This window comes from Chrysemys picta, chromosome 18, assembly GCF_011386835.1.
Source record: "Chrysemys picta bellii isolate R12L10 chromosome 18, ASM1138683v2, whole genome shotgun sequence".
In the NCBI taxonomy this organism is placed as follows: Eukaryota; Metazoa; Chordata; order Testudines; family Emydidae; genus Chrysemys; species Chrysemys picta.
Window position 1 is genome coordinate 20,115,989 of NC_088808.1, and position 20,976 is coordinate 20,136,964.

The window sequence follows — 20,976 nt, forward strand, 5'->3', positions numbered from 1 at the left end:
GTCTAGAAATCCATTAGCGTTGATAACTTTCTAAACGTCCTAGTCACTTTGCTCACTTACTAATCACACCCATTCATTTCAATGTCTTTATTTGTTTCCTTGACAAAGATACACACCACAAGTGCCAGGACAAAGCTGTCTGTTGTAAAACATACCCTGGGTTCAAAAAGCAGCTGCATTTTGTTAGTATTAAGAGCACCACTTTGCCTGTTCTCTGCTCCAGGAGCATGCACAACTTCCACTCACATGAATGGGTGTGTGTGGGTGTGTGTGTGTGTGTGTGTGTGTGTGTGTGTCTAGTAGCTGCCTCTGAACCTTCTGCTCAGCTTGATCACTTATGCATAGTCATTTAATGGCAGCACTAAACAAACAAACAGTTTCACTATTTATGCCTAGAAAGGTCAGAACTGGGTATATAACTGGATATTACATCTCACCTGTCAAAGGTGATGGGTTCTTGTGTGCCTGAGAAACAGGTCACTAAACCCTGTTACTGGTGGTATTCTTATATGGATTTCTTCTTATGGGCTTTTAGTACGAACCAATTACCTTCAAGACTAAGCTCTTTATACAAATCATTGTCTCTTTGCTGACAACATTTAATTCATCTTAATCTTTCCTTGGGAAATAAACAGTTATCAAGGTAAATGGCATTTCTGTTTGCAAGAAACCATTAGTTGCACTTAAGGTTCAACCTAACTTCAAGTGAGCTCTGTGTGGCCAAGTATCTACCACCCCACACCCTTTACAGAGAGGATCTGCCTGACAGCACAGCACTTGATGGAAAGCTGTAAGTATGTTATCCATGATATGTCTTAAACGAGAACATGCAGCAATCTTGTTCAGATTATTGAAGGTATTTTCCAATAGCAGCCTGTATTTACATTTTAAAATTAACAAAGTATAAACTCAGAACTTTGTCATGAGGACAGATTGTTCTAGTGCCCTCCATTCAACTTGATTACAGTTTTATATATCCTCTGGACTAGGAAGCATCACATTAGCACCTTACTTTAGCAGTACTTGTAACAATCCTCCCCAAGTGACAATATTACTACTCACAGTCTACAAGATTGGAGGACAACTGACTTATGAAAGGTAACTCCGCCTAAATCTATTCCTTTAGTAAGGAGTACAACACATTTTGGGCTATAACCACCAATGCGCATACTTAGGAAGAAAAAGTAACATGAACACACTTCCCTTGCAATACTGGATATTTAAAGCAAGTGGTAACTGTAAGATCTTGGCTAATTGATCAATACGTGTAGCCCTTTCACCTGTAGTGGTTTAGGTTTGCTTTGCCACACTGCTATTCAAGGTGCCAAGAGAAAGGCCTACACACACAGCCTTCTGTGGTAGGCAGAAGAATTTATTGATGGCCAAAGTGCTCATTCAGAGCTGGGACCGGTCTGTAAGCCTATATCAACATGAACACTTCACATTCTGAACACCTGAAGCCGTCTCAGCTACAAGAAAAGTTCCATATTTACATCATGTGCATGTAAATATTTTTTGCATTGACATAATCCAAAGAACAATATGTATAAAAAAGGTAAGTCTCCTGTTCTAGACAGCATTTGCTGCTTTATCGAAAAAGCCGATACATCCTAGGTAGCCGCCCGTCCTTACTAGACAGTGCTCCTTGAATGTGTTCATACGTAGGTAATTCCGTCAAGTCACCCAGTGCAGCCACTGCCGGTTTGTTACGAAGCATTTTCGCAACCACCCTCTTGATGTCATTGGGTTTCACGTTACCTGCAGACGATGACAACAAGAGCTATTTCAAATGCATTTTAAACAGAGATCGAAGCTTTGCCCTGGAGACTGAATAATATCATCATGCCGGATCTATACTTGGAATGCCTGCATTTTAATCCCAGCTCTGACAAACTGTGTGTCAGATTTCTCCTTCTGTTAAACAGAAGCACCGAGCTAGCTTGCAAACAGTTGTGAGGGTTACTTTGTGAGATGTTTTGAAGATATTAAGTCAACGTATTACAAGTACGCCCCGTTAAAGGGGGACAGTTCACAACTGCATTTCCCTCTGATTTTTTGTACTACTAAATAATTGCCACAATTATTTTGAGATCAAAGAAAACCTTTTTTGGTAGTGCTTTGTGTCAGGCCAGTAGCTCTGGTTTTGGTACACGAACTGGCCCATATCACTAATGCACTACGCCCCACTCAAGAGGGCCTTTCTCCATAATGACAGCAGCAAAGCTGAAATAAATTCAGCGGCAACACGCAGATGATAGAAGAGACAGGAATGAGGAGGAGGAGCTACTCCCAGAGTTGCCCATAAAAGCCTTATGAGGCTGGCTCTTAAATTAATTTAAAAATCAAATTGATGGTGTCTCTAAGCCTTGCTTAGTGTAAACACACCCTAGGACTGTGGGGGCAACACGAGCACTTCCATTTGCACTGTCACCCTCCCTCCTAACACCCCATGAAGTGAGAAAGATGGTATTCCTGTTCTACAGAGGGGGAAACAGAGGATCAGAAACATTAAGTGGTTTGGCCAGACACAGAGCAAGTCCATGCGAGCGCTGGGATGGCCTGGCTTTCCAGTCCACTAGACAATAAGGGCCTAATCTGAAGTCTTTCCATTGATTTCAATGGGCTTTGGCTCAGACTTCATCGCCTCACTGGTTACATTTGCTGTCCATATTTGAAATACCGTCAGCAGCAAGGTGAGCTGGGCATTTGCCCCAATACCGACAAACAAATATCTAATCCCTAGAGTGACTGCTGCCATTGGGAGATTCCGTTGAAACTTCCCTGCCCCCCACTCTGGGGGTTAAGAGCCCAAAGGAGCCCCACCGTGCTGAAGAGTTGGACCAGAACTGCAGAGATGGCACCCTACCAAAAGGTCCCGTTTTATCAAGTATGGGATTTAAGTGTTTATCCCACCTGAATTTGCGAGGTAGCTCCTGCACGAAGGCATCAGCAGAGTGCACCTACAGCCCAACACGGTCAGCGCAAAGTCCGTGGGGTTTACTCACCGATGAGAGAGCACAGCTCATGAGGGAGTTTTCTTGTGTTTGTTGCCAGCACTTGCCTTCCTACATCCTCAAAGATAACTGGCCGGGATTCTAGGTTCATCATAAGCATAGATTTTAACTGGGTCTTTGCTCGCTCCAATTCCACCTGTATGGCAACAGAAAATACAGCAGACTGCTTTAGACTGGTCTCAGGACTGGCAACTACTCTGCCTGCTGTACACAGTCCTCCTCCTCCAGGAATAACTGGGAGACATCAACATCACATTCTGCTGTCAGCATAAATCTAGAGCTGGGGATGGCCTTTACAGCCGGAATGAGTCTGCAGAGGTGGGTTTAAGAGGAAAAGGAAGGTGCTTGGGAAGTTAACAGAGATGGTTCCAAAACGAAGTGGTGTGAAGTCAGGATTGGGCAAAGGGTCCCTTCTTCTACGTAGATATTTGCCACCCGTACACACATAAAATTGAGCTACAAACACCTGCCTCCTTGTGGAGATTCTCTTGTGATTACTAGACTAATAAAGACATGAAACAGTCAGAAAATGTACATTCAAAAGCTTACGTATGAAATTCATCAGCCTAGCTAGGGCTCATCACCATGGTATTTCAGTACTGAGACTACGCGCATAAAACAGAGTTCGGGCAACTTACCTCTCCCACTGCTCCCGCCATTGAAATGAACTCTTTTGTAATTATTTCCACCATTTCTCGGACCTGTAAAAACAAGCGAGTCTTTGAAAGAAAAACAGAACAATGCCTGCTCATTCTCTCAAGTTGGGTTTAACACAAAAAAAAAAAAAATAAATAAAAAACCAGTGATCAGCAGGGCGTGACTTTCCCCTTTCTCCTTTTGGAGTCTGAAAGATTCAAACCCCTCCCTCGTTGAACTGCACGAGTACAGGAAAATTGTAGTGGGGCACCACAGCAGCAATTCCTGTCAATGCAAATGGAACTTTGCCAGAAGGGGAGTGAGGCTGTGCAGAGCACCTGAGCCATTTGGGGACGATGTTTATAGCAGTGGGTCAGGAATACATAAACCCAATTCACCTTTATACATAGTCAGCTAAGTGGGAAAATAGGATTCCCTCTTCCAGAGTGGTCAACTTTCACAATGCCAATAACATTTTACAGTTAGAATTGGCCATTAGGACCATGCAATCCCACTGCAAAACAACATATTATACCCTCTAGGGGTGAATGATTTAAAGTTTGATGTGTTATATGCAACCGATAACCGCTTAATGATAATATGGAAAGAGCTACTCTATCTGAAATTAAGTCAGTGACAGACTTACCTTTTATGAATTTATGACCTGGAATACAGAAGAGCCACGTACCTGTCGAGGATCTGCACTGGCATGAATACACAAGAGACCAGTATCTTCATAACTGTGATGGTAAGAGGTTGCATTATACATCCAGTGATGCCTGTAAGTACAAAAACATGCATCTGAGTGCTCTATAACTAACAAAAGACAATACACTCCCTGTTTCATCTTCAAGGTGGGGATTCCTAAATGCTGATGGGAATTCAAACTATCAGTCCAATCATTAGGAACAGGTCTCCGCTCCCCTGATTATTTTCTTCTGTGCATGTCTGCCCTCTACTCCCCTCCTCACTGTTTCTATAGTAGGAGGATACTGTGCAGGAACAGTTGCATCAACTGCTAATTTTCAAGATTCCCCCCGAGTTGAAGGCATGGGCCGGTGGAGGACAACAAGATTCCAGGGCACCCGTGTGCTCAGTTGAACTACACCCACCTCCTCCCAAATGAGCCACATCTGCTTCTAAGAGCGGATTTTTAAAAATGGACACATTTAGGCTTTCAGATGAGGCCTTCTGTTCAGAGCCCATATCCATAGAAACGTCTTTTGGCAGCATTCCTTGAAAGAGAGGTAAACAAACCTGTTGAGTACATTAAGATACAGACGGGTGAACATGCCCTTGCCAGGTCCTCCGGCAGAAAAGGAGCCGCCACCTCCCATCATCATGTTTAATACAGCAAAGGGAATGAAGTCTTCCTCCTGAATCACAATAAGAGAGTCCGTCATCTCTACAGTGGAGATGCAGTGCAGGGTGTCTCAGTGTTCAAAGGTAAGTGGAAGAGGGAAAAAAACCAGGAGAAAGGCCCCTGATGAACACGAGAAGCCATACAAATATTGGTGCATATCTCCAAGCTCTAACTAGCGATACATGTGATAGCAAACTCCTGCAGTTGGGTGGCAAAACCATTCCCAGCCTCCCAACAGGCTACGGATGGAAAAAGCTCCCTTGCTACCTGCATGCATCTGTGCTCTCAGACACAAAACAGCTCCAACATTTGAACAATGACATGGTTGCTCAAGGTTTTGCTAGTTTAGGGTGTGCACAGCAATGAATTTTGGGACCGTACTTACCAAAAACGAACAGCTTTCTAACCCAATCATGATGTGGGTCAGCTCAGGGATTGGGGTCGGACCCAAACTCACATCTGACATGTCTTTTTCAAGCTGTGGGGAGAGAGAACAAATTAGGATTTAATTTCACCTTCAGAGTGTGGCCTAGTAAATTACAGAAAGCAAACAGGTTGCCCAGTGGCAGCCACAATGGGCGCACGCAGAGCTGTTGCACATTCATAAGCCTGTACTTGTATCTGCACAGTAGGCAACTGCATATACAAATGAGCACTGACGTAATTAACTGTTTTATGGGTACAAATGCTGCTTATTGTGAGTTCAAGAGGTGCCGTTTTGAAAATGAAGATCTACCACTATGAATGAAATCAAGGGAGCTCAAATCTATTACTGTACTTTAAGAAGAAGTCGCATGATGCACTGATTAGTTCTTGCTTTTATTTTACCTTGATGATTCCTCCCGTGTACTGTGCGACTGATTTGTCAACTTGCTTGGGCTTGTCGCTTTTCCACACTGGATCTACACCAAGCAGATACTTCCTGGCACACTCCACCAACTGCTCATGCTCTATCCCAACTCCAGCCAACACCATCCTGTCAGGTGTATAGTAATTCTGCAGATATGAATGGAGCACTTTCCGATCCATTTTCTCTATGTTTTCCACGGGGCAGAACCTGTTGAGTCCCACGGTGTTCTCCCTGTAGGCTGCCTATTGGGAGGGTGAATATACAACCACCCTTAGTTTAGAACACATAATGCTCTGTTCTCCCTCAAAATTACGATGTGAGCCTTCCCTTGCCCTTTTACATCTAGGCTAATGTAGATGCAGTACAAGAGGGAACACATATTGAGCATCATTTCACTTATGCCTTCCCACTCCTCCCAAAGATAAGTTATAGCAGGAGAGGATTGGGTAACTGTCTAAGTGTCAGGTTTGAAACATCTAGACTACCTGGACTCGCAGGATCAACAAAGCCCTTCATTCTTTTGAGGAAGGTACAGTAAATTTAATTGGCTAAATGTACATGACACTTTCAGAGGCTTTAAAAATCCAAGACCCTGTCTGCTCTACATGGATATTAATGGTATCATGGCCCTTTTTGTAAGAGCAGGGGTTTGTCCAGTTTCTGTAGCCTATACTTCCAGGGACAGGATGCTGTTCAGATCCCGCCCCCAGCAGAGCCTGTGCCCAGACTTCAGTGGTACTAGATGAATAGCTTGGATCCTTGGGGAGAAAGAGTACTACAGAAATGTAAGTCATCATCCTGAAGGTGCAAACAGGAAAAACAATGGAATGCTGGAGACAGGAAGTTCTAAAAGAAGCATGAAGTGCAAGTATCAAGCACACTATACAAAGATTGCAGTGTGAATAAGCTTTGGTTTATGTTGGAACTTTAACTGCCCCTTTCTTGACTTTCTACCTCATGCAGAATATAGGATTTCAAAACCGAGTGTAAGCAAAATGCTCCCCCGATTCTATGTTAGCATAATAAAAGTGTGTTTATAGCCCACATAGAAAGCACCAGTGAAATTAAGTAAAGGGTGAGAAATAAACTGAATGACATAGTGCAGAGAGCAATGTGTGTGAGACAAATTCCACAGCAGTTTACCGCATGTATCATCTCCGTTAGTAGAGGCTCTGGATCAGGTCTCATATTCAGATCTTCGAGCTCAAACTGCACAGCCATTCGAGTCATCTCAATTTCTTCATCTACAGTGAGAGAAAACAAAGGATATGAACCACTGTCCAAAGTATTGAATAGGTAATGAAATCCCTGGGTCCTTCACAGACAATGAGGAACACCGTGGGATGTTGGCTCCAGCAGAATCCTGGAGGTCAAGAAACAAAGAAGCTCAAATTAAGACGGGTGGGGGAAAGAATCCATCCACACTATTCAGTCTTAAGTAAAACACTGAGTATCAGAGGGTTAGCCGTGTTAGTCTGTATCCACAAAAACAACAAGGAGTCCGGTGGAACCTTAAAGACTAACAGATTTATTTATTCAGAAAAAGATCTTGGAGTCATTGTGGATAGTTCTCTGAAGACATCCACGCAGTGTGCAGCGGCGGTCAAAAAAGCAAACAGGATGTTAGGAATCATTAAAAAGGGGATAGAGAATAAGACGGAGAGTATCTTATTGCCCTTATATAAATCAATGGAACACCCACATCCTGAATACTGCGTACAGATGTGGTCTCCTCATCTCAAAAAAGATATACTGGCACTAGAAAAGGTTCAGAGAAGGGCAACTAAAATGATTAGGGGTTTGGAACAGGTTCCATATGAGGAGATATTAAAGAGGCTAGAACTTTTCAGCTTGGAAAAGAGGAGACTAAGGGGGGATATGATAGAGGTATATAAAATCATGAGTGATTTGGAGAAAGTAAATAAGGAAAAGTTATTTACTTGTTCCCATAATACAAAAACTAGGGGCCACCAAATGAAATTAATGGGCAGCAGCTTTAAAACAAATAAAAGGAAGTTCTTCTTCACACAGCGCACGGTCAACTTGTGGAACTCCTTGCCTGAGGAGGTTGTGAAGACTAGGACTATAACCGCGTTTAAAAGAGAACTGGATAAATTCATGGAGGTTAAGTCCATTAATGGCTATTAGCCAGGAAGGGTAAGGAATGGTGTCCCTAGACTCTGTTTGGCAGAGGGTGGAGATGAATGGCAGGAGAGAGATCACTTGATCATTACCGGTTAGGTTCACTCCCTCTGGGGCATCTGGCATTGGCCACTGTCAGTAGACAGGATACTGGGCTAGATGGACCTTTGATCTGACCCAGTACTGCCGTTCTTATGTTCTTATTTGGACATAAGCTTTCATGGGTAAAAAACCCCACTTCTTCATATACATGCAGATATAGGAAAGCAGCAATAGATTGGATCCATTTGCAGACTAGGGCTATGTTATTCTCTGTCCATCTTCTCAGATGGAAGCAAACAGTCTAAAACAAACCCCATTGCTAGAAGGAAGTGGAAATGACTGACCCGTCTAAGCACATTAACGTTCATAATAAAAACATTCTATAACAATCTAATGTTTGCTCTGTTACTTCAATACTCAAAAGTCTTTAAATCAGTAGGACGTAATGAATGATAGTACTGAAATAATTTTGTCATGTAATGTCTAGATATCCTTTCCTGAAACAGAGACTCAGATTCTCGCACCTGATAACCTGGGCTGCAGTACTACATCAGCCAGTAGATTGACCACAGTGTCTAGGCCTTTGGCATCAGCAGAAACAGCATACATCATGGTATCCCTGCAACACAAAGATATTTTGCATTCAGTTTTCAAGTGGAATATATGAATTCCTGGTAATATTTGCCCAGTACTTTGAAATAGTAAAGCGCTAAAATTCCTTCTCATTTTATGTTCACACTAGCATCCTAATTTGCAATTTGCCACAAAGAGATTACTCTTGCTATTCAAAAACAAAGTCATTGTTGTGATGGAACAGAAAATCCAGTTCAGTTATGCTGCGTCGCTGTCAGCAATCATGACAACTATTCACGCGTGGGGAACTATAGAGTAAGATGTGTACCTTGATGCCTGACAATCACAAATACCCCCATGCTTTTCCAAGGTCAGAAGAATTTCATCTTTGCTGCCAAACTGGGCTGTGGACTAACCAAAGAAAAACACAAACAAACAAAAAGTGTTAAGGCTTATGAAATGTGAGGCTATTTACCATTTGTTAGTGTGACCTAATACACTGAAGCACTTTTCTTTTTTTCCCCCACTCGAAGCAAATATATGCACACAACTTGAGCTGGATTCCTTTAAGTCAGTAAGACTCTTGGGTGCTCAAGGAAAGCAGACTTGGGCCTTCCGAGAATAATTACAGCCATACTAATAACCGAGTTTAGGTTTTTTGTAAGTATTTAACAGAGGCTTTAGGAACCTTATCGTCACAAACAATACTTACAGAGAAAGCCAACTTTTCCAAACAGTGTGAAATGCCGCTAAGGTATTTTGCTTCATGTCTTGATCCTGAATTTATAAGAACTTATATTTAAAAAAAAAAAAAAGTTAATATTTATTTTAACCCCATTGCCTGTTCACTGATTTGACAAGCATGAGAATGCATATGACTAGCAAAGACCATCTCAATTTAAAACATAATTTCAATGCATTAGATTATTTCTAAGTAAATATTTCACTACCATATCGCTAAGGACTTCTCTTCACTGCAAAGTTAATTTGAGTTATAATTCAAGTCTTGCTCCCGTCCACACTCAAAACCCCTTGACGCAAGTGAGGTGCTTTTAACTCCCGTTGGCTGGCCCACCGGGGTATAGGCTAAAGCTCAAGTTAACGCAACTCATCAGCTGCTAACTCAGCCACTTAGTATATCTCCAGTGTTATTTTGCAGTGTGGCTGCTCTCGTTTGAGCTGGGCTAACTCAAGAGGAATAACTCGAGCGTAGATAATTCAAGTTAACTGTGCAGTGAAGACAAGCCATTAGGTATGTCTGTTTCACGTTGGTACCTAAATACCAAATCTGCTCCCAATTAAGTCAATGGGAATTTGGCCACTGGTGCCAAAGCAGGATGTGGTCCTCTATATATGGTAGATCCAAATGCAATGATTCCTAAATTACAAAGCCAGAAAGGACCATTGTGATCATTGAGTCTGGCCTGTATAACACCAGTCATAGAACTTCCCCTGAGCAGTGAGACTTGCCTGCTTGAAGTCATTCAGTACTTACTCCCTACAGTACAGAACTGTCCAAATTTGTTTTGTGATGCAATCCGCAGTCCATTCTCTAGTGTTGTAACTTTGGTTTCAAATTTCTCCTGTCCGTCAACTGTTGCGAAGACAGGCTTAGGCACTCCAGGCAGAGGAGAAGTGAGAGGGACGTTGGGGCAGCCACCACCGCTGCTGTATTTTCTGTAAGCTGCCAAGCCAAACCTAGACCAATCATAGACATTTGTATAAAAAAACCTAATCACAGTGCACCAGACCTCAGTTCATCAAACAGGCTTTCAGTAACGAATGAGAGTGGATGCTTTGACTGTGAGGATTATAGCACTTCCCTACTTTGCTAGGGTGGTGAGAAGATAAAAATCCCCTCAGATACTACGGTGCTGGGGGCCACATAAGTACTTAAATAGATACATGGAATCAACTGGCCCTGACCTCACTAGTGAGGGTCATACTGCCAGAAGGTTGCTGAGGTGTCCAATTCTGTCCATCAAGGGCTGTTCAATGTTCAGCAAACTATGAAGGAGGCTAAAATGTTCCCACAATCATGGGGTTGAGCGAATGGGTTTCTAGGCAAAGGAAAGCCCTGCATGATACCCCAAGGGAAGGAGGCTGGGTAGGTGAGACAGATAGATGTGCTTTCATTTACACCCCCTTATTTATGGGCAGGTCAGGATCTGGTCAGCGGAAACTCTATTCAGAGCTCAGCAACAGTAATTGGAGGATGTGAGGCCCCAGGACATGGGGTGTGTGTGGGGGGGATCTTGTGAGGTCACTTGCCAAGGAGCAGCTAGGGGTGTGCAGCGTCCTGAAGGGGACATCCCTGACCTAGCTCTTGGGGGCCCTGTCAGAGGAGAGCCTGGGGGTGGCACCTGGGTTCTTAGAAAGGTGATGGTGAAGCGATTAGGATTCACTGATGAGTGTGTGTGTGGGGGGGGAGTCTTAGGGGGTGCCTGCCAGGGGGCACTGGGGAAGATCAAGATTCTTGAGGCTCTGGCAGGAGGAAGAGCTCAGGGGGAGCCAGGGCCTTGGGGGCCCTGTCAGAGGAGGGGCTGAGGGGACTCTCTGGGAGAAGGGTTATGGGTCACTGATGGGGGGGAGGGTGAAGGGTCACGAGGGGCTCCAAAGAGGACGGGGAGGGGCCACGGGCAGCTCTATTCAACTACTGTCCGGGCGGGGGAGGAGGCTGCGCTCACCTGCGAAGCGGGCCCCACGCGCCACCCCGAAACCGCACCATGTTCGCCGCCATCTTATGTCCGGGAAGCCCCAGCCTCCGCCCTCCCCTTCCGCCCGGCTGCCCGGCACGGAAACCACGTGCGTCGCCCGGGGCGGAGCTAAACGCGGCCGCTGGCGGCGTTTGCTGGTTGGCCAATGCCGGGGAGGGGCGGGGCTGAGTGTCCGGAGGCGGGTTCTCAGTGGTTAGCGCTGAGGCGGGAATAACCTGCGGTGGCTGCTGGTTGGTCAATCCCAGGAAGGGCGGGCCCAGGCGGGGAATGGCCCTGCCTCCCGCCCCGATGGGAGCCGACGGGGGTCTGTAGCTGAGGGGCGGTGGGGGGGCCATGGCGGGTCACAGCCGCGCCCCCCGCTCCCCTTCCCCGAACCCCCAGCTCTGGGGCGGTGAGAACCGGGAGGGGGCGGGCATGGGGGGGGGTCCCGAGTCCGCCCCGCACGGCCCGGCTGACGCGTCCCCTCTCTCCCCGCAGGCGAGGAGCCCGGCGAGGCCAACCCCTTCTCCTTCCGGGAGTTCGTGCGGAGCCAGGGCCGGGGCGCGGCCCCGCGCGGCGCCAGCCCCAAGGTACCGGGGGGGCGGGTGGGTGACTGGAGCGCGATCCCCCCGCCAGCCCGCGGTCCCCACCTGCGCCCTCTCTCCCTGCAGGCCGCCGCGCCGCCGCCCCCCCTGCGGCTCCACGAGCCGTTTTTCCCGGACCCCAGCGCGGGCGACACGCGGCTGGACGAGGAGGATGCGGAGTGGAGCGGGTGTTACCAGCCCGCCGCCGTGGAACGAGCCCACTTGGCCGGGCCCGGGAGCGCCTCGCCGGGGCCCAGCGCCTTGGAGTCCTTCTACTGCGACCGCCCGGACTGGTCGGGGCTGGAGGACTCCGCTCCGTGGCAGCTGGACGAGAGTGACCCCCTGGGCTACGCAGAGCAGAGCCTGGCGTCCCGGGGGGAAGCTGGAGAGGGGCCCTGTCACCCGCTGCAGCCGGCCTGCCGAGACGTAAGTGACCGAGCTCGCCTCTGATAGAGCTTCTAGAGCCCTAGAGCTTCCACTGCCCTGGGGGAGAGCGGGGGGCACACGGCTCCATGCACTGCCCCTTTCCCAGGCCCGAAGAGCTCAACAGCTTCTCGCTCACCAACAGAAGTTATTACCTCCCCCACCCTGGCTTTCTAGAGTGTCCTGGTAGTTTGCGAAGTGCTGGAGCTTAACTTTGCCACCTCCGCATGGTCCAGAAAAGTTATTTTAAGTCACCCTAAAGGGCCTTGAAAATGTATCTGCGTTTTCACTGGAGTCTGTGAATGGTCTTAAGGCGACTTGGCTTCAGCGTTGGAGGAATATGAAATGAAACCCCTTGAAATAGTTCTAAACGCTTCTATATAGCAGAAGTTAAAACTAATGATGATGTGTGGCACAGCACAAAGGTTTCTATAGGCACGCAGGGTGAGCTATAAAATCCCCTCATCGCTCTCCATATGTTCATGGCAATAAAATCTTTATCCAGGCACACACTTGTCTCACTTAATCTCTCCATGCCTCATGTTTTTCCTCTGAAATGGAGAAGATTATTATTTTGGTTTTGTTTGAGAGGATATATTCTTAAATATTTGTTAGTGAATTTAGTTCATGGAAATTGCCAAGATTTTTCCAGCTCCAGAAGTGAGACTTGGAAGGTTTCATCCATGCTGGTTTTTGCATGTTAAAAAGATCAGTATGATCACCAGACCATACATTCCTGATTTCTAATGAGTATTTTTCTGCAGCTACAAGAAGAAAATGCCAGACTAAGAAGCAAGATTAACCAGCTTCACTTCTTCTCTGAAATTCAGACAGACAAGTATGTATACTACAGCGGAAAAGAAATCATGAACTTGATAAATGAAGATGAAATGCTGATATCCTTATACATCGTAATTGAATGAAACAAGATTTGTGACCGTTTATGCCAGTGATCACCAACTGGTCGATCGTGATCAATTGGTCAATCCTATAGGATCTCCCAGTCGATTGCAATCTCTGGTGGTGCAGCAGGGCTGCTGCTAAGGCAGGCTCCCTGCCTGCCCTTACCCCGCAGCTCCCATTGGCCAGGAATAGGGAGTTGTGGCTAATGAGGGCTGCAGGGGCGGTGCTTGCAGAAAGGGGCAGTGCATGGAGCCGTGTGCCCCCCGCTCTCCCCTAGGGGCCGCAGGGGCATGTTGACCCCTTCCGGGAGCGCTGTGGGGTCGGGGTAGGCAGGGAGCCTGCCTTAGCAGCAGCCACGCTACGCCACCAACTGGGAGCCGTGGAGGTAAGTGCTGCCCGGCGGAGGCTGCCCCCCCAGCCCTGAGCCGCCTCCCGGAGCCTGCATCCCATACCCTCTCCTGCACCTAGAACCACCTCCAGCCCTGAGCCCCCTCCCAGAGCCTGCATCCAGAATCCCCTTCTGAACCCCAACCCCCTCTACCCCAGCCCAGAGAGAGTGAGGGTGTGGGAGAGTGAGCAATGGGGGAGGGGAGGATAGAGTGAGCAGGGCGGGGCTTTGGGGAAGTGGTGGGGTAGAGATCCTGGGTTGCCCTTAAATTCAAAAAGTCATCTTGGGTGTAAAAAGGTTGGAAACTAGAGATTTGTCCTATTGTATGACAATTTCACTACAGGGTTATTTCAGTTGAGAAACTTTGGCTTCTAAGAAATCATTTGGATTTCCTTTTAGAAAGAAATCAGGGAAAGTAGGTAGAATGTTTGTCTGATTTGGTATCTTGTTTTTTAATAATAATTGGAGCCAACTCCTGTCCAACTCAGTTTGTCAATGAGGGCAAACTTGCCTATTGGAACACTTCAGACCTTCAAAGTGATGTACTAATAATCCTTACTTTGCTCCTGTGAGGCAAATAAGTATTTTCATTTTACCAATAGGGAATTTAAGTTAAGTGAATTTAGGTTAAGTGAATTTCCCCAGGACACAGGTGAGTCGGTGACAGAGCTGTGATTAGAACTCAGGAATTCCTCTGTCCACTGCACCATGCTGCTTCACATACTGAGGCAATTCACACTTTCCTAAAAATGGACTGTTACACCACCACCGACCACACCTCAGAATGGCTTGAAAAACAACATAATATAGACTGACAGTGAATGGATGTGTTGTGCAGAGATTCAGCTGTATAATTATCCTTAACGCTAATGGATGTTGAACAAATGAATCCCCTGAGGCCCAACCTAATTCTGTGGGTGGAGTTTCTATAGTGCATTAGAATGAACATTTTTGTCATACTGAAGCCTCTATCTAGGATGTTCTAAAAATATTTATAATAGAATCTTCTTGCCTGAAACACTTTGTACTCTCTCCCACTGAATGCAAATAAAAATGCCTACTTTGTTCTCTTTTTAACAAGGGTAAAGACACTTGAAAAAAAACTAGAAGAGAACAAGATTAAAGAGCAAAAAGAGGCCCGGGATCTAGAAGCAATGGTGCAGCATGTAGAAGAGAATCTCCAGTTGATGACGGTAAATATTTCTTTGTTCTTATAATACAGATCCATGATCAGGGCTGCCCTGTGGGTTTTTGTTTTCCTCCTCAAACACTGGAGGAAGCATAAGCAATGCAGGCGGGAGGATGGTTGAGTAATGGTAACATTCTCTTTTCCACTCTGACACTTCGGTTCAACTTTTTCCCTTACATTATTCAGGAGACACGTTCTCTATCACTTTTCATAATATCAAGTGTCTATTACTGACAGCACTTCTGAAGCAAGGGCTGCGAACGTGAAAAGGAGCTGAGTTCCACTCCAAAAGTACCTCAGTTATACAGGAGTCAGGGCTTTGCATGATTGATTAAAGAGTCTTAATCACTTATATTCAGCTGTTTCTGTGTAGCTTTCTGGAAACACCCAACTTACACATAATTTACAAATATTTACATATAGGCATTGCCTGCAAGAAAATTGATAATTAAGTCATATGTTTATAGTGAGTAAATTCTTTCCTTACTCGGAAGGAAGCGATATATTGCGGCCTTGATCACTTGATTGGTATGTTATATCCCTTCCCTATCTTTTTAGTATGTTATTTTGGTCTCTTTGAGGTAAGACTTATACGTTCCTCTGTATTAGGAAAATGCATAGTGCATTCTAGGCACTACCACAGTATAAATAATCTTGGTATCTTGTATTCCAGAAACGGGCTGTGAAAGCAGAAAATAATGTTATAAAACTGAAACAGGAAAATGCACTACTTCAGGTATGAATCTGTCCTCTCCTTTTTAAGGTTCTCTTACTGTATGAACTTCACGTGAACATATCTTGATATTAAATAGAATTTATAACTGTGCTACTGGAAAAGTATTCACCTGTGGATGAATCTTTTATAAAATGTCCTTGTGTTCTAATTGAATGTATATTAAGTCAATGTAAACCAAAAATTTCACAACTCCAAAGTTTAGAACTTGTGCGCCATGGGACCAGTAACTATTGTGAGGCTTCTTATCCCACAGAATCTGGGATTTCTCACTTTCCACTGGTATAAACACTGACTTTTAGCCATGGTATGTTACGTGATAGACATTAAAATCGCATTATTCTGATTAACCTCTTCCTCATCCCCAAGGCACTCTAAATTTGAACTGATTTTAGTCCCTTCTATTTTACACTGCTAAGAGAAGACAGTAACCCCAACACCACCTGGAAGTTCAGCTTTCTGATATCCAATATTAACTTCTAAATGAGTTGGAAAATCCACTACTTTAATATCAGAATTAAAATTGAGTAAGGGAAGCAGAAGCAAGATGATTTTCAGAATGAAGCAGATTTCGGGACTGCTAACTAGCAACCTGCTAGGGTTAGAAGCATTTGGTGGGACTAGTACAAATGCTTTCAAGTTTGGTAAAGGCTTCCAAGGTTTAGTCCTGGATCAGAGATCACATGAAGAATTTTGATCCTTGTAAGGGGAGACCATGATCTTGCAGATGGCACAAATTCCTAATGGAGAGAGCCCTAAGTTAGTCCCAAAAAGCAGCATTCAAGTACTCATAGGAATTGTTTTCTCATGCCATCTTATATAAATAAATGTGCATCTGCTCCAGGAAAATTGCTTATAATAAACTAAACTCTTCCTAAGGTTCAGCTGAAAAATTACAAGACAGAGAATGAAGCCTTGAAGACTGGCCAGTCTGCTAGTTTGGCTGTAGTGAAACAAAATGCAGATATTGCCTTGCAGAATCTTCTGAGAGTAATTACAAATTCACGCTCTTCAATAAAGTAAGTTCAGCTTTATAAAGAGAACTGTAAAGTAAAGAACTTGTCCTAACAGGCGTCTGTAGACTAAATGAAAATTAGTACTGGAGGCTCTTCCGTTGACATTCATGAGATCATGATTTCACCTTTTGTTTACATTTTGAATTTCAGTTTCACATAGGTGAAGGTGCAAATACTGTTCAGTTTCACTTTCTAGTTCACGTACAGTAGCTCAGTGTTATGTTTGTACACACACTGCAGAAAAATTACACAATTCAGATTTTTCACTAACTGTTCAAAATTAAGTCCATTTTCTGTGTAATATTAAGCTTTTGTACAACTAGGGTTTTTAATGATGTAAATGTTAATCCTAATCTACCTAAATGTTTTTGTTTTTTTACAGTGAATTTTGCAATTCAAGTGAACTGTTTTTTTCTTAGCAACTGAAGTTGCATAAATGTTCTCTGATATAAATAAGTTGGAAATGCCCTGTTTATTGTTCTTTGTCTCTGCATATCGACCCCTCTTCTGGTAACGTTTCTTGTTACTTGTAATCTGCCCTATCCCGTTCAGTATTTTGTTTTTTAAATTCCAGGCAATTGGTCTCTGGAGCAGAATCATTGCAGGTTGTTGCCGAACTCCTTAAATCGATCGACAGAATTTCTGAAATTTCAGATGATGGACCGTGAAAAAACCACTAAAGGAACTCTACCCCAAGAGTTCTGTTTACATATAGAAATCATTATTTAAAGATTGTTTGCTTTAATATTTAAAAAATGCTGTCTTAAAATATGCAACCTTTACCCTTACTGTTTTTATTGTGGGAGAACAGTTATGCAGTGGTGCCCTTCCTTCCATTGTACCAACAGTGGCTCTCCAGAACCTGATCCAGCAAACCACGTACTTTAAGTGCTTTGCTGGATTGGGACCTCAAGACCCAGCCATCACACTGTGTGCATTGCAGTCTCCCATTAAAATGAAGTGGAGCACTGGACTCGAAACATTGTGCTCCCTGCCTTTTTTCCTCATTCCCTCTAGTAGTGCTGTGTCAAAGTATTTTATAAATGCTGGGAGCAAATAAATCTTTTCTGTGTGGTGTTTTTTACTGCTATGAGGGGTGAGGTAGGGGGAAATATTTTGAACTCTTGTAGAATTAAATATGAAAATGAGACTATACCCTACATAATGCTTTAACCAGTTTACTTCCTAAATATATTTTAAAATGCTTTTTAATTGTACGAGGTTTTGTAACAATACTTTTTTCAAAAAAAAAAAAAGAGAAATTAAATACTACTGCCTTTAGTTGGTGATTCTTGGTGGTTTAAACAAAATGGTTTTCAGAAAAAAAAGGGGGGGTTCTTTTTAAAAGTGGGGGTGGGGGGAGTCACTTTGGGAGAGGTGAGGCAGCTGCTTTTGTGCACTGGAGTACTTTCATAGACTTTAAGGTCAGAAGGGACCATTATGATCTTCTAGTCTGAGCTCCTGCACAACCCAGGCCACAGAATCTCACTCACCCACCCCTGTAACAAACCCCTGACCTATGTTTGAGCTATTGAAGTCCTCAAATCATGGTTTAAAGACTTCAAGCTGCAGAGAATCCTCCAGCAAGTGACCCGTGCCCCAAACTGTAGAGGAAGGCAACACCCCCCCCCCCCCCCACGGCCTCTGCCAATCTGCCCTGGAGGAAAATTCCTTCCTGACCCCAAATATGGCAATCAGCTAAACCCTGAGCACGTGGGCAAGACGCACGAGCCAGACACCTAGGGTGAGATCTGAGTTACTAGGGAGAATTCTTTCCTATCTAGTGTCCCATCACAGGCCATATTTATCGCTAATAGTCAAAGACTAATTAATTGCCAAAATTAGGCTATCCCCCCCCATACCATCCCTTCCATAAATTTATCAAGCTTAGGCTTGAAGTCAGATATGTCTTTTGCCTCCACTGTTCCCCTTGGAAGGCTATTCCAAAACTTCACTCTGATGGTTAGAAACCTTCATCTAATTTCAAGTCTAAACTTCCTGATGGCTAGTTTATATCAGAAAAAGTCCAGAACGTTGATCTATACTACCACAATAGTGTATTGTCTAATATAGGAATTGTTGTAATGTGTATAAATACACCAGTAAACTCACATTTGAGCAGCAGTGAATACTATAATTACAAAAAGCAAGGAAGACTCTCCATATACCAACTTCAGGTGTGACTGAAACAATGGAGCTAACATTTCTTTGTGCAAAACAAGTGCCAATGATGTAGTAGTGACTGGAAAAATGGAGAAGTTAATACAGGCACAGCATGAGAAGAAATTAGCGTTGGGGGATTAGTAGTTACTGCAAATTTGAGTATTTATTTCCATGAATACTTAATTCAAAATATTTATTTCCAATGTTACCCTGGCAGGTGCAGTGCAGGGAAGTGTGGGAAATGTGTATACTAGCTGCAGTGCCCTTCCTTAGTTCTACCCTGTTTTGCTCCGTTAACGCTGACGTGGGTGTAAGTGGCATACACACAGGGTAGCTGTGGAGAGACAGCAGCGAGATCAGGTCAGCAAACTCCTTCAGGGGCATCCCAGGTGGATGCTTTCCTTTATTTACATAGACCAGTTGTCTGCCGGGGAGCGGTGGGCCCCGCCTTCAGGCCAGACAAATGAAATCACAGCAGGACTAGCGGCCTCCTGGGGGCAGCAAGCGCCTGCCCGGTCATATGAGCCCTGGGGTCCAGTTCTGGCTGTGCGGCCGGTTACCATGTGTGGGGTGAGGCAGCCACCTCCATCCCCTACCTTCGCTATGGAACGGGGCGGGGTGAGGAAGGCGGCCGAGAAAAGCGTGGCCGCTCCAGAGCCGCTGGCCAGGTCCCCTCTGCTCTGGCTACAGGGCCGGCCGAGCCCCTGCTGTTCCGCCCCCCAGGGTGCCTCGTGCCGCCTCCCTAGACACGCGGGAGCCCTTGGCCGCCCTAGACCGGAAGGAGCCTGGGGCTAGAGGAAACGTGCTGGGCCACCGCCGCCTCTCGGCCCCGCCGTGACCGCCTCAGCCCCGTCACGTGTCGGAATTCAGCCAATCAAACAAGTCTCCTGCGGGTTATGAAAAATACCGCGGCACGTGATTCCTCAGCCCGGTCGAAAAGCCACCTCCCTCGGCACGTGACAGCGGTACTCCCCCCTGGCACGTGATACCGGCCGCCCAATCAGGTTCGCTCCTGGGAGAGGTGCTCGTCTCCTAGGCACTACGAGGGCGGAGCTCGCGCGGCTGCAGGCCCGGGAGGCGCTGAGGGAGTCTCGCCTTCGCCTCCCGCAGCCCTCGGGGCGCCGCCGCCGCCGCGGCTATGGCCCATTACCTGGGCCCGGCTGGGGACCTCCTGCGGGAGCGCGGTGAGGGGCAGGGACGCGGGGTGGGGGCCGGCTGGTTGTGGGGCTCGGGCTTGTACCTGGGCTGGCTCCGCAGGGCGGGCGCCTGGCAGTTACCTGGGGGACGTGCTCTGGGGGTGGGGTCTGCAGGGGACTTTCCCTGCGGCCGTTCACCTGGGACACCTGCAGCCCCCCTCCCGTCCCTGGTGGAGAATGGGGGAGGCGCTGCTCTGATTCCATGTGTTGTCGCTGACTCGGCTGTATCTCTCTCTCTCTCTCTCAGGAGTCATGTCGCCTGTGGATTTACACGCCGAAAGAGAGAAAATCCGGCGGGAAATAGAGGAGTTAGAAAAGAGCTTGGACCCCAGTATCCCCAGTATCGAAGTCCTTGTGTCGGATTCCAGCCTGGACGCGGATTCTGACGTAGGTCCGTTCTCACGGCGTGCAGTTATTTCTCTGATCGTTACTATACTTCTGCCCAAAAGATGTGTCCTGCAGTGTCTAGACACTGATACGAAAGACAGTGGCTTTATCTCCTAGTTACATCGGATTTCTGTGCAGAGCTTAAATGTTGTCACAGTGTTTTCTGCTAAAAACTGCTGTCTGTGCGTGCTTTATAATTTATGAAAGGCTTATTTGGTACCTTGGGAGAGAATTAAATGTGACGTTTGTTTCTTGTAGGGTGCTAGAAATCCAGTCGTTATCCCATTTATCCTGAAGTGATCAATTGAAAACTTTAAGAATGTTAGGGGCTTGCTTGCATATTTTTAAAATCACCTTTTATTGTATATAAAAGAGCTTTAGATTCATATATTTTACAGATAGAAGGGACTGTCACGATCGTCTAGTCCGACCTCCTGCATAGCATGGGCTCAAGAACCCTTCTTAATAATTCCTTCATGAAGCCTGTAACTTCTGTTTGAGATATAGCGTAGCTAAATGAGAACAGTCCTCTCTTCCATGATAAACTCGGTGGGATTTGAACATGACACTTTCTACTTCTCTACTAAGCAATTGCACCTGTGTTATAAGCATCCCTATAAAATGAATATTATGCCATCTGCTTTTGCTATCAAATTGTAGTCAGATACCTGTGGTTTT

General features: G+C 45.4%; 3 protein-coding genes across 8 annotated transcripts in view; 2 read left to right on the forward strand and 1 right to left on the reverse strand.

The window, feature by feature from the left end:
* Nucleotides 1-72: 72 nt before the first annotated feature.
* PMPCA (peptidase, mitochondrial processing subunit alpha) lies at nucleotides 73-11,465 on the reverse strand. Its single transcript, XM_005299499.4, has 13 exons — nucleotides 11,308-11,465; nucleotides 10,116-10,318; nucleotides 9,333-9,412; nucleotides 8,949-9,031; nucleotides 8,572-8,666; nucleotides 7,007-7,107; nucleotides 5,842-6,105; nucleotides 5,399-5,491; nucleotides 4,908-5,026; nucleotides 4,339-4,429; nucleotides 3,653-3,715; nucleotides 3,006-3,150; nucleotides 73-1,758 (listed from the first exon to the last, which is right to left on the reverse strand). Exons 1-13 carry the CDS (start codon nucleotides 11,358-11,360, stop codon nucleotides 1,589-1,591), a joined length of 1,560 nt encoding a protein of 519 aa, XP_005299556.1. The 5' UTR covers nucleotides 11,361-11,465; the 3' UTR covers nucleotides 73-1,588.
* A 102-nt stretch (nucleotides 11,466-11,567) lies between these two features.
* Nucleotides 11,568-17,833, forward strand: ENTR1 (endosome associated trafficking regulator 1). Of its 2 annotated transcripts, none has more exons than XM_065572051.1 (8): nucleotides 11,568-11,728; nucleotides 11,815-11,906; nucleotides 11,988-12,326; nucleotides 13,088-13,161; nucleotides 14,696-14,807; nucleotides 15,477-15,539; nucleotides 16,416-16,555; nucleotides 17,127-17,833. In XM_065572051.1, the coding sequence occupies exons 1-8, from the start codon at nucleotides 11,671-11,673 to the stop codon at nucleotides 17,218-17,220; spliced, it is 972 nt and encodes a 323-aa protein (XP_065428123.1). In that variant the 5' UTR covers nucleotides 11,568-11,670; the 3' UTR covers nucleotides 17,221-17,833. The 2 variants fall into 2 exon arrangements, with proteins under 2 accessions (XP_065428123.1, XP_042710413.2); XM_042854479.2 differs by having other exon boundaries at nucleotides 16,422-16,555.
* A 1,765-nt stretch (nucleotides 17,834-19,598) lies between these two features.
* The window catches only part of SNAPC4 (small nuclear RNA activating complex polypeptide 4), a 31,224-nt gene continuing 29,846 nt past the window's right edge, over nucleotides 19,599-20,976 (forward strand). For 2 of the 5 annotated variants that reach the window (XM_065572053.1, XM_042854369.2), the window contains exons 1-2: nucleotides 19,737-19,899; nucleotides 20,159-20,298. Coding sequence is in view for 3 of the 5 variants with exons in the window: in XM_005299488.5 (XP_005299545.2) it covers nucleotides 19,854-19,899; nucleotides 20,159-20,302 (190 nt within the window). In the remaining 2 variants the exon portion in view is untranslated. Of the gene's footprint in view, nucleotides 19,900-20,158; nucleotides 20,303-20,976 lie in introns of all 5 variants that reach the window. The other 3 variants (XM_065572052.1, XM_005299488.5, XM_042854368.2) reach the window with 3 other exon arrangements.

Excerpts from the sequence above, each read along its gene's own strand:
- PMPCA (XM_005299499.4), bottom strand. The coding sequence starts at position 11,360 with ATGGCGGCGAACATGGTGCGGTTTCGGGGTGGCGCGTGGGGCCCGCTT. Across the intron at positions 3,716-4,338 it reads CCAGTGCAGATCCTCGACAG|GTCCGAGAAATGGTGGAAAT; the intron begins GTACGTGGCTCT and ends TTGTTTTTACAG. Across the intron at positions 1,759-3,005 it reads TGAGCTGTGCTCTCTCATCG|GTAACGTGAAACCCAATGAC; the intron begins GTGAGTAAACCC and ends CATCGTCTGCAG.
- ENTR1 (XM_065572051.1), top strand. The coding sequence starts at position 11,671 with ATGGCGGGTCACAGCCGCGCCCCCCGCTCCCCTTCCCCGAACCCCCAG. Across the intron at positions 11,907-11,987 it reads CGCGCGGCGCCAGCCCCAAG|GCCGCCGCGCCGCCGCCCCC; the intron begins GTACCGGGGGGG and ends CTCTCCCTGCAG. Across the intron at positions 13,162-14,695 it reads TCTGAAATTCAGACAGACAA|GGTAAAGACACTTGAAAAAA; the intron begins GTATGTATACTA and ends CTTTTTAACAAG.